This window comes from Dipodomys spectabilis, unplaced genomic scaffold (genome assembly GCF_019054845.1).
Source record: "Dipodomys spectabilis isolate Male_0828 unplaced genomic scaffold, ASM1905484v1 ptg000174l, whole genome shotgun sequence".
NCBI lineage: Eukaryota > Metazoa > Chordata > Mammalia > Rodentia > Heteromyidae > Dipodomys > Dipodomys spectabilis.
In genome coordinates, this window is record NW_024870851.1 from 3570902 (window position 1) to 3589212 (window position 18311).

The 18311-nt window shown below is 42.8% G+C and overlaps 1 protein-coding gene across 1 annotated transcript in view; it reads right to left on the bottom strand.

Annotated features, from left to right (window-relative positions):
- The window catches only part of Rapgef4 (Rap guanine nucleotide exchange factor 4), a 305860-nt gene that overhangs the window by 245276 nt on the left and 42273 nt on the right, over positions 1-18311 (bottom strand). The window contains exons 2-3 of the mRNA XM_042694172.1: positions 8512-8654; positions 5420-5508 (exon numbers count right to left, since the gene is read on the bottom strand). Coding sequence (XP_042550106.1) covers positions 5420-5508; positions 8512-8654 — 232 coding nt within the window. The remainder of the gene's footprint in view (positions 1-5419; positions 5509-8511; positions 8655-18311) is intronic.

The window sequence follows — 18311 nt, forward strand, 5'->3', positions numbered from 1 at the left end:
GTTGCTTTTGTGTGACATAATGAGGTTTATAAACCTATTCACAGTCTTGAAGCTTATTATTTATTGTTTGTAGCTTGTTCCAGTGTTCATATTGAGAAAAAGATATTCATGTTATTCGTTGGAAGGAAATATCTAGGCTGCTCAAGCTAAATGGGCCTCCAAGTAGCAGAGGTTCCTGTACATGAGGGTTCAGAGGTGGGCTGTGCAGGTGTGAATCCTGGGTGTACCCCGGTAAGCGAGAGAGGAAGGAGTCAGATTGCTGCTGCCCAGGGGAAAGCTCCATGAACACAGAAGCCAGGTCTGGGAAGGGACTCTGGTCAGGAGGTGGTCTGTGGCAGTCGCCCTGCTGAGCTTGCTGGGCTGGCCAAAACAGAAGGATGTGTGAGAAGCTGGGAGAGGCACAGAGACTCCTCACAAACACACAGTGGTTACAATACCTTTTGGTTTTGAGTGGTGCAAATAAAGTTAATTTACAGAGAATTATAAGCAAGGATTTACAAGTCTCTGAAAATTCCTCAATGCAGTGAGAACAGAAGAATCTATGCATTTCCCAGAACTCTTAGCATAGACATGATTTAAGGCAGCAGCAAGTAATACAGCCCAGCTCTGAGCCAGGAGAAGGCCCGAATGTCAGGCCATTCAACAGCAGATCCTGCCCCTTCTACTGTCCTATTCTGCTTCTAAACTGACCAGCAGGGCTGACCCCAAGCAACAACAGGAGGTGAGCTATCTCCTCCCTGAAGCCCAGTGGCTTACCAGTGCTCCTCTCCCAGGCAAGGGCCTGACGCTGACATGACCACCTCTGGCATGTGCATTGTAACCCTTCTCTCTAAAGTGGAGTCAGCAGCTTCCTTTATTATCACAGAATCACCAGCACTAGAAATCCAGGGAACAAAGATAGATCTGCATCATCACCTCACCCCCTGAATGCCAGACAGGCTCATCGTTGACATCCCAGGTAAATGGCCACACACACTGAATAACGCTGAGGGCACTGGCACGGAACACTGGGCTGACTGAGGGAGCGCAGGTGATTTTCAGCTCTGTGGCTCATGTCACCCTGAACAGAGTGCACAGCCACCTGTGGATGCAGCGCAGTACAACACAGATGCTCTGCCCAGGGGGCAGGTGCAGACCGAGAGACCGTGGGAATGGCGGCAGCTCCTGACACATCCTCCTAGGACATCACTGATGGAAACTAAGTAGGACCTTCACCCTTCATCCTAAGAAGCCAAAGAATTCCAGAAAAAAAAACAAACCAGTCATACAGCAGGCAAAAGCTGTGTGTTTAAGCTGGTGTGCAGAACTAAAAGAGCACAAGGTTGGGCAGGACGGTGATAAGAATGTCTAAGTCAGATGGAATATTTCAAATCTATGTCTCATCAAAGTCTATACAAAGGCATAACTTTGGGAGAGAGCACGGGAAGAGGTGACATTGTCTAAAAAGAAATGTACTCTTTACCTGACTAACATAACTGTAACCCCTCTGTACATCACCTTTACAATAACAATTTAAAAAGGTATAATTTGCGATCATTACATGAAAACAGGGTGTTTTTTTTTTTTTTTTCAGAAAAAGATCTATCAAATCAGCCAAGTGCTGGTAGCTCACACCTGTAATCCTAACTACTCAGGAGGCTGAGATCTGAGAATCAAAGCCAGCCTGGGCAGGAAAGGCCATGAGACTCTTATCTGCAATTAACCACCAGAAAACTGGAAGTGGTGCTTTGCCTTAGAGTAGTAGAGCACTAGCCTTGAGTGAAAGAGCTCAGGGAATGCCCAGGCCCTGAGTTCAAACCTCAAGATTGACAAAAAAAAAAAATCAAATCAGTATAACCTAATAAATATAAAACCAGAACCCAGTTTTCTTCTTGTGCACCGGGGTTCCTGAGTAGTACCCCTCTTCTATATCCTAACCAGCATTCTTCCTTTTTCCTGACCATCCATTCTTTTAACCATCACTTCCTTCCTCTACCTCTGGAGCCTCCATTCTCCATCCTTTTCACAGGCTTTAAGCAACCCCATCCTCTAACCCAGAGCCCTGTGGAGTGGAGGGCTGCGCTCACTTAGCTGCCTGTCTTCAGACCTCAGAGGAGCTGGGGAGAAAAGCAGGTGGAACAAACACCCATGCGGGAGAGTAGTTAGAGGAGCTTCAGAAACAGAAGCTCCACCTCACCTTCGTGTTCTTAACCATCCTGGCCAAGGACATACTCACAAAGAACTGGTGGTCCCACCTGATGGCCGTGGGATGGAGGGCAAGTTCTTGAACATCTCTCCTGTGAAATAAGACTAATTACCACTCCAGAGGGAGGCTGGCCCAATGAGCCGCCAGTGAGGCCCTGCTTGTAACATGCTCAGCACCTAGCTGCCTGTAGGAGGCACTCCAGTACCAGAAGCCATTTTGGCTCCAGAAGCAGCTAGTACCAAACTCAGAGGCTGACATTTGGGGATGCTTGTCACCACCTTCCCTTTGCTCAGGAGAGAGTACAGACACACCACACAGGGAAGGACCTGGAGATGCAGCCTAGCAGGAAACTGCTCCTTATAGCACTTTGACCCTGCTCATCTCAGGCTACACTAGAAGGCTGCCATGGCTAGAGGGTAGATGTGCCCTTTCTTCCAGAAAACCAGCTGAATTCGGTGGGGTAAAGTACATAAAGTGTCCTATACTGGGCTTAAGATTAAACTTACAGACAAAAATCTAAAATTAAAAGTTTAAGAAAATAAAAATTGTTTAACTCAGAGCTATGTATTACTTGGAGAGTCTTTGCTACAACCTTATGGAGAGAGATCACTGGTCCCAGGTGGTATTCCCCAAGTGTATGCCATAGACTATTTTAATCCAGGGAAATCTCACAGCAGCTTCAACCATCTGATGCGTGGGCACATCACTGCTGCTATTACAGCTGTTGCCTCTGGCACAGCTGCCCTTCCTTTCTTTTTCCTTCTCCCTCCTCTTTCCATCCCTGACTTGTCTTCTTCCTCTCCCTCTCCCTCTCCCCTCTTGCCTTCCTTACCTTTCCTTTCTTTTCTCTTGTCATCTTCTCCCTCTTGATCTCATGATTTACTCAGATCCTGCCTGAACGAGATAATCCTCCTCCTGGACTTGTCTCCTTGGTAAATGCACTGGGGACACCAGGGTGAGAAGCCCTGAGCAAAGCCACTCAAGGTTCCTGGGAACAGAAGCTAAAGGGAGCACACAGAGTCAAAGGCGCGGGGGCACAGGGCCATGTGGCGCATGGCACCAGGGCAACCCTACATCTGGTCCTTCAGATGTCAGACTTAACAACCCCCACAAGTCTCTCTCTCTCTCTCTCTCTCTGAAATCCAGGCCTTAACACTCTTGCTTGGCTTTATACTCAAAACTGGCAATTCACCGTTTGAGCCACAATACCACTTCTAGCTTTTTACTGATTAATTAGAGGTTAAGAGCCTCATGAGCTTTTCTACCCAGGATTGGCTCGAACCTTGATCCTTAGATCTCAGCATCCTGAATAGCTAGGATTGCAAATGTGGGCCACAGGCACCCCACTCACTCTACATACATACTCACTCTATATACATACACGGACAGTAAACAAAGACCTGCTAAATGATTAGAACATGTCTGGTGTGGCAACTATCTTATTTTTAAAAAAGCTAGTTTCCCATTGGAAAACAGAGGCATCTTGAAAAAAAACCAATCCATCTTGACCCTTGTTGAAATGTGAGAGCAAATCAAGCCCTGAAAAGAGTCAGAGGAGACAGAATGGCACATAGTTGGGCAGCAAGGTCTGAGCCAGTGTCTGAAGAGACTGTCGATGTGTGGGGCCAGGAGGAGCTGGGCATGGGTAAGGGGAACTTGGGCACCATGCTGGGACTTCAGCCATCCCCACAGGGCTGAATTCCCAGTGTTCAGCTTACCAACAATCTTTTGGGGTACTGCTCCATTTTTAAGTTAGTGATTGCTCTTAACGCTAATACCCCTCAAGGTGCTATGAAATTTGAGTCCCAAATTTAGTTTATAAATGTTTATTTCTCATTTTAGAGAAAAGGCTGGGAGCAGTGTCTTACCATGGACTTGGCTGTAGGTTGCTTGTCCCTTCCATTATTCTGAGACTTCTTCCTACTTTTAAAATTACTTGCTTCCCTTCCCTGAATTCTGTCCATGTAGGGATAAGACCTGGATCATTTTCACACTGATGTTTGCAGGTTACCTATAGAATGTATACTTTCTCAGATTTCAGGTACCTTGGCTATAAAAAGAAAGGCTGTGTACTTTAGCCCATGAGGTATAATGATAAAGAAAGAGTCCATGATGTTATAAAAGGAGATTCTAGGCCCAACTATAAATATTTACAAATACTGTGAAAAGAACAAAAACTGTGATTGCCATGGACTAAGAAGAAAAGCTCCTCCAAGGGACTAGTGAGGACAAAGGAAACTGACATGACTAGAAGATTACCACCTCCTACGTTGGTTTGAAAAACCAATGTAGAAAACTCCCCAGCATTCCTGCTGCTCCTAGAGGGCAGATGAGGGGAACCACTGATAAAATGGAGGAAAATCAACATATACCTGTCAGCCCAACAACATAGGAAGCATAAATAGGAGGATCATAGTCCGGGCTAAGCTGAGTAAAGAGTGAGTGGGCTTAGTTGAAAAATAATAAAATGCAAACAAAAGAAGGCTGGATGTGTGACTCAAGTAGTAGAGCATCTGGCTAGCAAATGCAAGGCCCTGAATTCAACATTGGGACCACCAAAAGTAATCATAATGAAGTCAAGATGGAGGAAAGATTCAAAAGAAGGGAGGAAGACTTGCTTCTCCACTCTCCACCACTATCATGCCCACATCTCACCTGTGCAGCAGCAAGCAAATGATCAACACTGCAATGGAGCTGCTTGCTGTCCCAGAGACAGCAAGGCTCCTAGGAGGCTGGCAATGTCCTTTACTGCAGGTCTCAGTACCTGGCACCATGCTCATGCCATGTAAGACATTCAATACGTAAGATATGATGAGTCGTTTTTAAAGGAATTCAATATACACTGTTGAATTCCTTGCCATGGAGTAGAGGGAATGAATCCAAAAATGTAATATGATGGTATAAGAGACATAGGGTTTATGTGACTTTAAAAAAATTAGGAAGTCCTAACAGCACCAGTGGCTCACGCCTATACTCCTAGCTACTCAGGAAGCTGAGATCTGAAGATTGCAGTTCAAAGCCAGCCCAGGCAGGAAAGTCTGTGAGACTATCTCTAACTAACCACCTAAAAACTACAAGTAGAGCTATGGCTCAAGTGGTAAAGCACTAGCATTGAGCACAAAAGCTCAGTCAGGGACAGTGTCCAAGTCCTGAGTTCAAAAGCCCAGGACTAGCACAAAAAGAAGTCTTGCTTTAAAAAAAATAAAGAAAAGAAAAAGGAATACAGTAAATTACCTGGTGACTGCTGGTCTCAGATACTTTAACATCCAAAGACCCGGCCAGGACAGCATACCAGTTTGTTCCAATATCACCCTGGCGAAATACTGCAAGAAAAACAGAGCTATAAATACACATTGTACAGGTGACTGGATAACCTGGCTGGATAACCTGACAGCTTGCCCTGGTTATTATAAGCATCAGGTAGATCTGAGTCACCACCCTTTCCCTAGTAGCCCCTGTAACAGTATAACATGTCTTCTCTGTCTCATCTGCTAGTAAAGCTATATCTCACTTAGTCCAACACTGCACAGTGGAACTCCATGACATGAACTCTCCCCCTTACAAAGCTGGAATAAGAAATGGTTACCCCAACTGCCATAGCATCCTCTGAAGGAAGAACTAATGTTCTGCCTGATTGACCATTGCATTGTACTGTGATTCTTGGAAAACTATAACCTGGCTGTCCATGGGGGTAGGTGTAAATAGTAGGAAGCTTATTTGAATAAACAGACTATACTACTCTGATCTCCTACATTTATATTAAAAGTAACATGTTTAAAGCTGGCCAATATGGATTGCATTTTTTTTGTTAAGGACTGTAGTACTAAGGTCCATTTTCTTGCTCATTTTATAAATTCGGTGCTTGTAGATCTTTGGAAATTATTTTCCTCAAAAATTTCTGAGCTTGGCTTTACTTGAAGTTTGAATCTCAGAGGGGAAATAACTGCATCAAACCTTAGTTCTCATACTCTGTTAAGACCAGATTTTAGAATGTGAACTTTGAAAATATCCAATGAAAGAACCAAATGTAATGATCTGATACCTTAACAAGTCTGTTCACAGTTCCAAACAGAAATGACATGTTAGTGAAAATTCACAGGCCAGCTCAGCAAGACAGCAAGCAGAGCTGGGGCCTGGGACACAAGAGCAAGCTTCAACGAGGCCGTTGCTCTAAATGTCTGAATGGGCTGTGCTGTTGTAAGGCAAAGCACAATGACCTCCTCTTCCTGCTTGAGATGAAGGCTTGTCTACAGCTAGCCTTTCTGGTAACTGTGCTGCTCCAAGCCTTGGTAATTGACTCATTCTGGAGTTAGGAATTTGCTTTCATGAACTCCATGGCCCTCAGACATTATCTTTACTAGTCAAATTCACATTAAATATCATAGAAGATGTATCTGAAAATGGCTTGAAGAAATAGACAATACACTAGGCATAGTAGCTTCCACCTGTAATCCTAGCTACTCAGGAGGACTGTAGTTCAAGGCCAGCTTAGGCAAACATTTCTGGAGACCCCATTTCAATCAATAAAAAGCTGAATATGGTGGCGTTGTATTGCCATCTACCTAGGAAGGGTAAAAAGGAAGGTCATGGTCCAAGCTGGCCCAGACAAAACTGTGCAAGACTCTATTCAAAAAACAACTAAAGCATAAAAGGCTAGAAGTGTAACTCACGTGGTAGCATGCTTTAGCAATTATGAGTTCAAAACACACACACAAAAAAAAAAGAGGAGGGGGAAGGCAATAGTCTCAGCCTCCTAAAAATGACGTTTTAAATATTGGAAAGAAGACACATACACACACACACATACACACACACACACTCGTATGTTTTAAACTTGTGTACAGAAATAGTGGAACAAAGGGTGAACAAATGCAGCAGTGGTACTTACTGGAAACTATGTTGAAAATGAACTATACAACTTGTGGGTGGAGATAGGAGGGAAACCCTGGGAGAGAGCAAGGGAAGGGGTAACACTATTTAAAAAGAAATGTACTCTTTACCTGATTTATGCAACTGTAACAATAAAAATGAAAGGAAAAAAATGTAAAAAAAAAAAAAAGTAGAGATGTCCATGGAGACAATTGTCTTGAAGGACTTAGCCAAAAGCTGCTCGAAATCGCTGATTTTGGGGATTACAGGTGATTTCTGTTTTGCTCATTTTCTAAATTGTTTGCAGTGATGTTGGTCTCTGTGGTTTCCCCATCCAGTGCCATACACACCTCTTACCAACTGGACTGGCCAGTATACACGTTTCTACCCTTGTCTGCTGGGCCAGGTGCTATGGGGAGGTGAGGTCTGCCCTTGTTCCAACAAGATAGTCTGAATCAATCCTGGCCATCCCATTAGTTTTGCCTGTGACTGGTTATACATGGCACATGATAAAGTCCAGCTAATGAGATAATGCAAGAAGTCTAGTGGGAGACATGGGAAAAAGAGACACAAGAAGAATAGACCTTCAGCTCAACGTTTCTGTATCTGGGTGAAATGCCTCCAACTACTGTAGCTGTCTGAGGACCATTCGTGGTAAGTCAAAAGCACCTGAGAATGCATGTGTGGGCACATGAGTGGGGGGTAGGGAGGGAAACACTGAGACAGAAAGAAAGCAAGAGAAAGTACAAAAAGAAACAATGTGAGAGAGACAGAGAGATAGACTAAGAGATTGGCAGGGCCTGGGTGCTTATTCATGCCCCTGCACCACGCCACTAGCCAACCCTGACTCATCTTACCTCAGGCTTTTCATAGATGATTGACTGACTTCTCCTTCCTGTATGACTAGTTGATTCTCAAGCAGTGGGATGGAGTGTTCTGTTACTTCAGCATAAAGTACACCAACAGATGGAGAGCTATGCTTTTTCATTAAAAAATACTTTTATTAAAAAAAAAAACCTGAATCCATCACCCTATTATTTTATGCTCCCTGTCTCTTATACCCGGAATGGATAACCTGTACGAGGTTAACTCAAAACATGACTGCTAGCATTCGTCAAGGAAACTTTCCTCTGTATTTAATATCCATAGACTTCCATGTATTTCCTAGGTTAGAGGAGGTAAGCATTTGAATTATGAAGGATCCATCTGAGTGAATGAGTCAGGGTCCTCCCCCTCCATCAGGAAAATGGGCTTCCAGGACAAATGTACCCTGCTAGGGACAGTGGAGAAGAGGAAACACCTGCAAGCAGTGAATAAACGGAGAAGATAGAGAGGACCAAGTTATACTGATGGAAGCCCAAATATCTGGCACATAGATGCCCTGAAGGTAATCTGTCCCTGCGGGTTGCACAAGTGAGCTCAAACATCCAAACACACCACAGACTTGCATTTCTTACATGTTATTCCTTTCTCCAGGTTTTCATAATAACCACATAAACAAATCTGATGGAGGAGGTTTGGGTGAAATTTCTCAAAAGCTTTGACTTCTTTCAGTCGTGTGAAGATTATATCCACATCTTCACTGGATCGTTCCAATGGTCTACATGGGGGAGAGAAAGCAGAAAAAAAAAACTAGATCAGTAAAGATTTACTTAAAAAGAATCCACAAGACATCACTGTAATTAGTTTCAAATTTATGCAACTATCCCAAGTTCTTCACTGCAAATTCTCACTCTCCTGTCCCCAGTGATTGTCAACTGCTCCTACAGATTACTAAAGCAGGAACCAATCTCAGAGCCGTGAGTTCAAAGTAACCCTATAGGCAGGGTTTAAGGGTTTCAAAGTACCAGGATATAACAAGATTACTGAAAGTGTGGATTTTCATGAAAACTGAGGTTACATACTCAAATGCCTGCAGGGGCCAGTTGGGTGAAGAATTTTTTTTTTAAGCCAAATAGAAAGGATAAATCCTCAACTGTCAGACAACATGAAGACAGCACAGAGACTGCTGAGAGGTATGCCTCAGCCTCAGCCTAGTGAGGGTAGCAAGAGAACACTACAGAGAATGGTGAGGACCACAGCCACGCGCATAGGTCGAGTGGCTGCAGGTGTTGGTCCTTGTTTGGCTGTTTTCCTCATTCCTGTCTTTCTGTGACAATGTGGGCTCTTGTGCTGTCAGGGAATCCAATGTGCAAAGAGAACTAGATGATCTAGGTGTTTTTTCACACTCGTAAATATTGTGTGGGCCATACAGCGGATTAAGATAAATGCCTATAATGTCTTAGCTACTCAGGAGGCTGAGATCTGAGCATAGTGGTTCAAAGCTAGCCCAGGCAGAAAAGTCCATGAGACTCTTATTGCCAATAAAACACTCAGAAAAAGCCCGAAGTAGTGCTGTGGCTCAAGTGGTAGAGTGTTAGCCTTCAGCACAAAGAGGCTCAGGGGTAGCGTCTAGTTCCGGGGTTCAAGCCACAGAACCAGTTTATTTAAAGGGCTGGGCATGGTAGTACACAACTGTAATCATAGCTCCAAGGAAGCTGAGGCAGTCAGATCTAGAGTCTGAGGCCAGCCTCGCTACACAGGAAGAACCTGTATAAATATATACCTATACATATAGACACACACATATATATGTATATATACACATATGTGTGTCTATATATATAGGTATACACATATATGTATATACACATTTGTGTGTATAAATACATATGTGTGGGGGGTGTATCTATATATATATATATCCATATATATATATACCAAACAACCAAACAAAAGCAGGCGAGCTTTAAAAATTACATAAACTCATTTCTAGGCTAGTAGGCTAGGGATTTAGCTCAAGGCCTTAGGTTCAATCCCACCACCACAAAAAACAAGTAAAACAAAAAAGCTATTTTCTTTTCCTTGAGCAGTATTCCAAGTCTAGCTGTGTTTCCTGGTAGGTATTTGAGAAGCTCCGCAGTCTCCTGTGTACCACGAGCACTGCAGGAAGAGAGGAGAAGCGTTGGGTGAGGATTTGACAATGGTGGGTCAAGTTCATCACACACCACGCACTCTCCCGAATCCAGCAACCTCGCTGGAGTTAGGTGAGGGCCGTGTTCTGGCCAGTAGACTGTGAACAAAACTAGCTCATGTCACTTCTGAGGTAAGACTGCCGAGGGTAAGAGGGTGACCCTCCCACCTTTTCCCAGCCACAGCTCTGAAGCCACAATTTGTCACTGGCTCAATTGTTTCCCCCAGAGATATATCCAAGTCTTAACGCTCAGTGTCTGTACTTGGAAACAGAGTCAAGTAAAGATGGCGTCACACTGGATGAGGTGGGCCCTAACTCCATGTCTGCCGCCTCCTAAGAAGAGGGAACTTTGGACAGAGAACCAGAAAAGACAGCAGGTGAAGGCAGATGCACTGCCAAGGACAGCAGGCAGCCATCAGAAGCTAGAAAGGGGACATGGAGATCTCATCTCTAGAAACTTCAGAGAAGACATGGCCTGCCAAAACCTGTTTGCAGACTTCTTCTCCTCCGGAACTATGAGAGAATATATTGATGTTGTTTCTAAAGCAGTCATCTTGTGATACTTTGTTTAGGAAGCCATAGGAGATTAACTGGGGCAGGGGACACATAATCACAAGGTGCAGAAGGACAATGTGGAATCTACAAGAGTCTTTAGGATGTGACAGACAAACCTCCACATTGAGAAATGAGGAGGGTTGCAGGGAGGGGGCCACAGCACCGTACTACCCAGACTAATGGGGTAGAGCTCCAGTGAGCTTGGGACGCTGTCATCAGAGGAAGACACTTCCACCGTGAGAGACCGACGCTTGGCACACAGAAGCATGTGAACTATCACGAAGGGAAAGACCTAAGACACAGCATCCAGGAACTTAGTTTAGAAGCTCCTCAACTTCCACTTTACCACACCCTTGGCTTCCAAGACATTAGATTCAAAGCAAACAGCAACTACTTCTGCATGCCTGCCAACTTAATTCTGGCAGAAAAGGTTTGCATTCTTCTTTCTAGGGAAGAAGAGCCACAGAGATGCATTCACTAGTGCTTGGTTTCTGAGATGACCAAGTGCCCAAAAGAGCTGAGATTTGCAGGCTTTATTGAGATGGTCTGAATGTATGAAAAACTTAAATCTCCAACACAACATATTAAGAGATAGAGAACTTTTATGAGGGGATTAGGCCATGGGGACTCTGGCTCACACCTGGATTTTTCCATTCGTACAAAAGGATGTGCTGTCCTTCCTCTCTTCTTCCCCTCCTTCTCCCTTTTCTTTCTTTCTTGTGCGCGCACACACACACACACACACACACACACACACACACACACACACACACACACACACACGTGCTCTTTAGCCTTCTGCCTTCGGCCAGAAGATAATCTGACACAAAGGCCCCATGTTGGATGACTGGCCTTCAGAAACATAAGCAAATTTCTGTCTCTATCAATTACCCAGACTCTAGTATTCTGTTATAGCAACATGAAAGGCACTAAAACCACCAGAATGGCACAGCACAGCAGTATCAGAGCCTCTTTCCATCCATCATCCTTTGGAAGGCCTTCTTAACTCCCTACCACAAACAAAGCTGTCAAGGTTCTATTCTAAAGAACAGAGATGACTAGGTGCTGGTGGTTCATGTCTGTAATCCTAGCTACTCGGGAGGGTGAGATATGAGGATCACAGTTCAGAGCCAACCCAGACAGGAAAGTTCACAAGAGTCTTATCTCAAGTTAACCACCCCAAAACCAGAAGTAAGGCTGTGGCTCAAAGTGGCAGAGCACTAGTCTTAAGCAGAAAGCTCAGGGACAGCACCCAGGCCTTGATTAAAGCCCCACAACCAAACCCCCATCCCCCACCCCCCCAAAAAAAGAACAGAGGCTAGAATGTGAGCAATAAAGTGCTCAATGATCTTGGGATGTCTAGACACAAAGCACTGTCAGGCAGTGAGGATCACAACAGGGGCTGGCAGTGATGCCTCTCAGTAGGCAGCCAAACAGTTTATGTCACACATCCTAGAAAACACCATTGGCATCAGCTGGAGGTCACAGCCACCGAGCACTGGCACTGAAAGTTGGCTCAACACAAAGGCAGCTGGAAATGACCCAGGAGGAACTGAAAAATCAGGTAAGCTGGAAATTGACTGAGTGAGTAATGACCTAGTGGATTATACTATACGTGAGAACGTGGGAAATAGAGATTAAAGCTCATCTTCCATCAAAAAGCAAAGCACCACCATATTTATTCTCCCCCAGCGCATGTCCAATGTTATGAAGGCAGTCCAGGAGAGTGTTCCGATATCTTGGCCCAACAAACTCCAGAAGAAACTAGACATTAAAAAGCAATAGAAGCTGGGCATCATGGCTCACACCTGTAATCCTAGCTACTCAGGAGGCTAAGATCTGAGGATCAGGTTCAAAGCCAGCCCCAGCAGAAATGTCCATGAGACTCTTATCTCCAATTAATCACCAAAAAACCAGAAGTGGAGCTGTAGCTCAAGTGGTTGAGTGCTAGCCTTGAGCTGTAGAGCTCAGGGACAGCACCTAAGACCAGAGTTCAAGCCCCTCAACCAACCAAAAAAAAAGCAATAGAATAAAATTACTTCCCTTCCCATATAGTCCAAAGCAAGCAAAAAAGAACTTCAGGGTTCACAACCAGTTTACTTAGAAAGACAAAATCAATTTAAGACAACCAAGACAAGGTTGAAACTTCTCCTCCTGATGTTTATGTACCCCCCTCCTCAAATTAAGTGTTGAAACATGTAAGCCCCAGAAACAATGGAGAGCTATGTTTTATCTGTCATTACCTTCACTGGATTCTTCTTCATAGCATGCAGATGTTTTCCTTCAGCAATTAACTGACACCTTTACTGTCTGCTTCTAGAATTTCCCACTAGTGATAATCTACATCAACCCTCTTGTGACTCTCTAATTTCCTAATACTACATACATCCGCATCTCTGTATAGTTGACGCCATTGCTTTAACAGATCCAACAGGACCAGGTAGGCAAGAAGTCTTTGTAAGCGCTAACTGAGCACCTCTTCTCTCCCACATCCACTGTTGCGCTCCTGTTTCCATGCATCCTCCACTATGGTATGACTATGTCCCCTCAATTTACGGATTGGAACTTTAATCCCAATGCAACAGTGACATGTGACGATGGGACATGGAGGTATCACCTTGATATAACCTTAGACAGCTCAAAACTGCAAGAAATAGCATTCTGTTCTTTATAAATTACCCACTTTCTGGTATTTGGTGACAGCAGCCAAAAAGGGCCTGAGATACACTTTCTCTTCACATCCAGATAATTCTACCTGCTAATGTCTCTCCAAACCATCCTCTCCTTTAACCCTGGGGGCACTGTCTCAGCTGAGCATAAATGAAGGGCACAGGAAGCCTGTGCTGGGGCACAGGGTGAACAGCTTGGTTGTCCTGCCCTAGGGCATCAAAGGCTGGATTCTCACTAAGTCAGCAGAAGTATTTTAGGCAGGGCCTTGCATGATTGGATGTACACTATGGAAAGATCACCTTGACTATGAGTAGAGGCAGATGGGAAATAGTCCAGGCCAGCGGCCAAGAGAAAGGTTTGAACTTCTTGCCATGTATCAAAATGATGATGCAGAGTTGCTGGTTAAAACCCACTCCAGGCTCCTTTCCCTCCCCCTTAGTGACTGTGGGCAGCCTGTCGCCAAGGGAAAGTTTGGGAAAGAGACACCACTCATCTATCCTGCACCTAGTTAGTACCCCTTGGGTTTTCTTTCTATACACTTGTGAACCATTATGGGTTCCTGTTTTATTATTTCTCCTCCTCTTCAGAGTTCTTTAGATCTTCCCCAAGATGAATTTAACAGTGAGCCACGGAAAACTTTCTAATTTAAACAGCAACTCATATGAGTTACCAAAAGCCTCAAACTAAAATTATTTCTAAAAACATAAAATTCTTTTAAGTACTATATAAATGATATAACTCAGTGGTAAAGTACTTGCTTAGCATGAGTAAGGTCCTGGGTTTGGTTCTCAGCACAGCAAAAATAAATAAAATAAAATAAAACAATTGTAATGGTAAACAATGTCTATTAGCAATATCAAAATGAGATCATTTACTTGGAGTATGTATATGATAATGATCATGAAGGAAAAATTAGAAAATTTCTTTCTAGCCTTCTACCACATCCACCTTTCCAAGTAATGGCATTCAAATTTAAGAAGATTTGACTTTAAACATGAATTACCAAATCTACAGAATTGTTCATGACAGTTCACTGAACATATCCCTTCATAAATGCACGTTCACAGTATTCTTGCCATCTATAAGCCATATTGCCTTCCTACTGTTCAGTAAATCCTGCACCCTGGAAGTCAGATGTCAGTCCAACCCACCGGGGACCCACATGCTCTGGGCAGGCCTGTGTTCACCAGGCCGGTGAACTTGGGAACTATGAGTTAGGTGTACAAGGAGCGCAAATGTTCTGGTGTCCAGAATGCCATCCACATGTATTACCAATGTAAAAAGTTAATGTTTGGGCTGGGAATGTGGTAGAATGCTTGCCTGGCAGGCATGACGCCCTGGGTTCAATTCCTCAGTACCACATAACAGAAAAGCCCAAAGTAGTACTGTGGCTCAAGTGGTAGAGTGCTAGCCTTGAACGTAAGAAGCTCAAGGACAGTGTCCAGGCCTTGAGTTCAAAGCCACAGGAATGGTGAAAGAAAGAGAGAGGGAGGGGAGGGAGGGAGGAAAGGAGGAAGAGAGGGAGTGAAAAGAAAAAGTTAATGTTCTCTTAAATCTTAATTTGTCGTCTCTGTGTTATTTAGGGAATAAGTAAATAGTTTCTCAGTTAAACAGAGCAGAGGATAATAATATATAGGAATTTGTGGGAAAGAATATTAAAAAAAACTGTTTAAAAAAATCGTTGTTAACTCATCAAAAAAATCAAACACCAAGATCAAACAGGATTCATTTCAGGGATGCAAAGCTGGTTCAATATACGCAAATCAATTAATATACTTCACATCAACAAGAGCAAGGATAAGAACCACATGATTATCTCAATAAATGCAGAAAAAGTATTTGACAAGATTCAACACCCCTTTATGATAAAGGCTCTGGAAAAACTAGGAATCCATGGAACATTCCTCAATACAACAAAGGCTGTATATGACAAACCTACAGCCAGCATTACACTTAATAGCGAAAAAATTAAAGCCATTTCCTCTAAAGTCAGGAATGAGACAAGGATGTCCACTCTCTCCACTTCTCTTCAATTTAGTATTAGAATGCCTAGCTACAGCAATAAGACAAGATGCAAACATAAAAGGGATCCAAATAGGGAAAGATGAAGTAAAACTCTCCCTCTTTGCAGATGACATGATCTTGTATTTAAATAATTCCACGGACTCCACTCCCAAATTACTCAAGGTGATTCAAAACTTTGGCAAAGTAGCAGAGTATAAAATTAACCCTCAAAAATCAATGGCTTTTCTGTATGCCAACCATGAGAAGAGCACAGCTGAAATCAGGAAAGCAACTCCATTCATAATAGCCCCACAAAAAAATAAAATACCTAGGAATTAACTTAACCAAAGAAGTGAAGGACCTCTATGATGAAAACTTTAAAAACCTGAAAAAGAAAATCAAAAAAAAAGAACTTAGAAAGTGGAAAAACCTCACATGCTCCTAGATTGGAAGGATCAACATCGTGAAAATGGCAATACTTCCCAAGGCTATCTACAAATTCAATGCAATACCTATCAATATTCCAATCTCATTCTTCAAGGAAATAGAAGAGGCAATCCAAAAATTCATATGGAACAATAAAAGACTCCGAATAGCAAAAATGATCCTTAACAGAAAGTATAGTGCTAGAGGAACATCAATACCAAATTTCAAACTCTACTACAAAGCCAAAATAATTAAAACAGCTTGGTACTGGGACAAGAACAGACCTCAGGACAATGGAATAGAATTGAAAACCCAGAAGTGAACCCACAGACTTATAGCCACCTAATTTTTGATATAGGAGCTAAAAAATAGAATGGAAGAAAGACAGTAAATGGTGCTGGCAAAACTGGTTAATTACCTGTAGAAAACTAAAGTTAGATCCTTATATATCACCCTGCACCAGAATCAACTCCAAACGGATCAAAGACCTCAGAGTCAAAGCAGATACTCTGAAAACATTACAGGAAGGAATAGGAGAAACCCTAGGTCTCCTAGGCGCAGGCTGAAATTTTCTCAATAGAGACCCAGAATCACAACAAATCAAAGAAAGTTTGGACAAATGGGATTGCATGAAGCTACAGAGCTTCTGCATGGCAAAGGACATAGATAGCAAGATCAATAGAAAGCCAACGGATTGGGAGAAGATCTTCACTAGCCATACAACAGATAAGGGTCTCATATCTAAAATATACTTGGAACTCAAAAAATTAAATCCCCCAACAACAAATCCTCAAAAAACAAGTGTCCAATAAATAAGTTGGCTAAAGACTTAAAGAGGAACTTCTCTGAAGAGGAAATAAGAATGGCCAATAGACATTTGAAGAAATGCTCAACCTCTCTAGCCATAAAAGAAATATAAATCAAAAGAACATTGAAATTCCACCTCATCCCAGTTAGAATTTCTACAATCAAGAAATCTAGTAACAATAGATGCTGGTGGGGAAGTGGCCAGAAGGGAACCTTACTGCATTGTTGGTGGGAGTGTAAACTTGTTCAAACACTTTGGAAAGCAGTATGGAGGTTCCTCAAAAGACTCCACATAGAGCTCCCCTATGACCCAGCAATCCCACTTTTGGGCATTTTCCCAAATGGTCACAAACAAGACCATACTAAAGCTACCAGCACAACTTTGTTTATTGCAGCATTATTTACCATAGCTAAGATATGGAACCAACCCAGATGCCCCTCAGTAGATGCATGGGTCAAGAAAATGTGGCATACACACACACACACACACACACACACACACAAACACACACAATGGAATTCTATGCCTCCATCAGAAAGAACGACATCGCCCTATTTGTTAGGAAATGGAAAGACTCGGAAAAAAAATCACATTAAGTGAAGTAAGCCAGGCTCAAAGAAACATAGGTCTCATGGTTTCCCTTATCTGCAATAACTAGTATATATCTGGGACAAGCAGAAAAGGTCAAAAGCTATGTACATACGACCAGATAAGATGATGTTAAGTGAAATGAACCTCAAGATAGGAACACAAGTGGTTTTTTTTCTTTCTTGCTATTGTTCCTAACATATTTATAATGCACCATGTGATTTTTTTGTTTCTTTGTATGTTCCTCCCCCACGGTATAACCCATTTTCACTATATTTTATGTCGGTGTCCTGCATCTTGTATGTATACTTCTCTAGCTTGGGGAGGGGAAGGGAAAAAACAAAATGCTTAAATAGGGATACAGGTTGACCTATTGTAACAATGAGATGTACAAGACACTATATTGAAAAGGAACTTTAGGTGGGGAGGGGGGGTAGAAGAGGGGGGAGTATAGTTGTGGAGGTGGGAAGGAAGGGAGGGTAGGGGAAAACAAAGGAGGAGGTAACAATGCTTGATAGGAACTGTACTCATGTCCTTGCTCATGTAACTGTAACCCCTCTGTACAGTATTTTTACAATAAAAAACGTATTTTTAAAAATTTCTGCTGTTATTATAAAGGTGACATACAGAGGGGTTACAGTTACATTAAGTCAGGTAAAGAGTGCATTTCCCTTTGGACAATGTCACCCCTTCCCTCACTCTCTCCCAGTATTTCCTTCCTGTCCCTACCCACAGCTTGTATACTTCATTTTCAACAGTGTCCAGTGACTACCATTGCTGCATTTGTTCCCCATTTGTCCCTCAATTTCTGTGCCTCCTCTTACCCTCCCCAAGACAGATAAACAAACAAGAGGAAAAGAAAACAAATACAATAACAAAGAAAAAAACCTCATTTCCACTTCCTGGAGTTCATTCAACAAATATTACTTTGTACGATCCGAGGCATATATAGGCCTGTGCTTTGTGTCCCTCTCTTGGAATATCCTCCTTTTGAAATGGAAACAAGAGGTCTTTTTCTTTGTTGCTGTTTTCATTTTCTTTGCTTTTAGTCTTATTTGTTCATGTATCTGTCTTTGGAAGGGTAAGGAGAAACACAAGGGTGAACAAATGCAGCCAGTCACTGTGTTGCAAATGAACTATACAACTTGTGGTTGGGAATAGGAGGGAAAAACTGGGAGAGAGCAAGGGAAGGG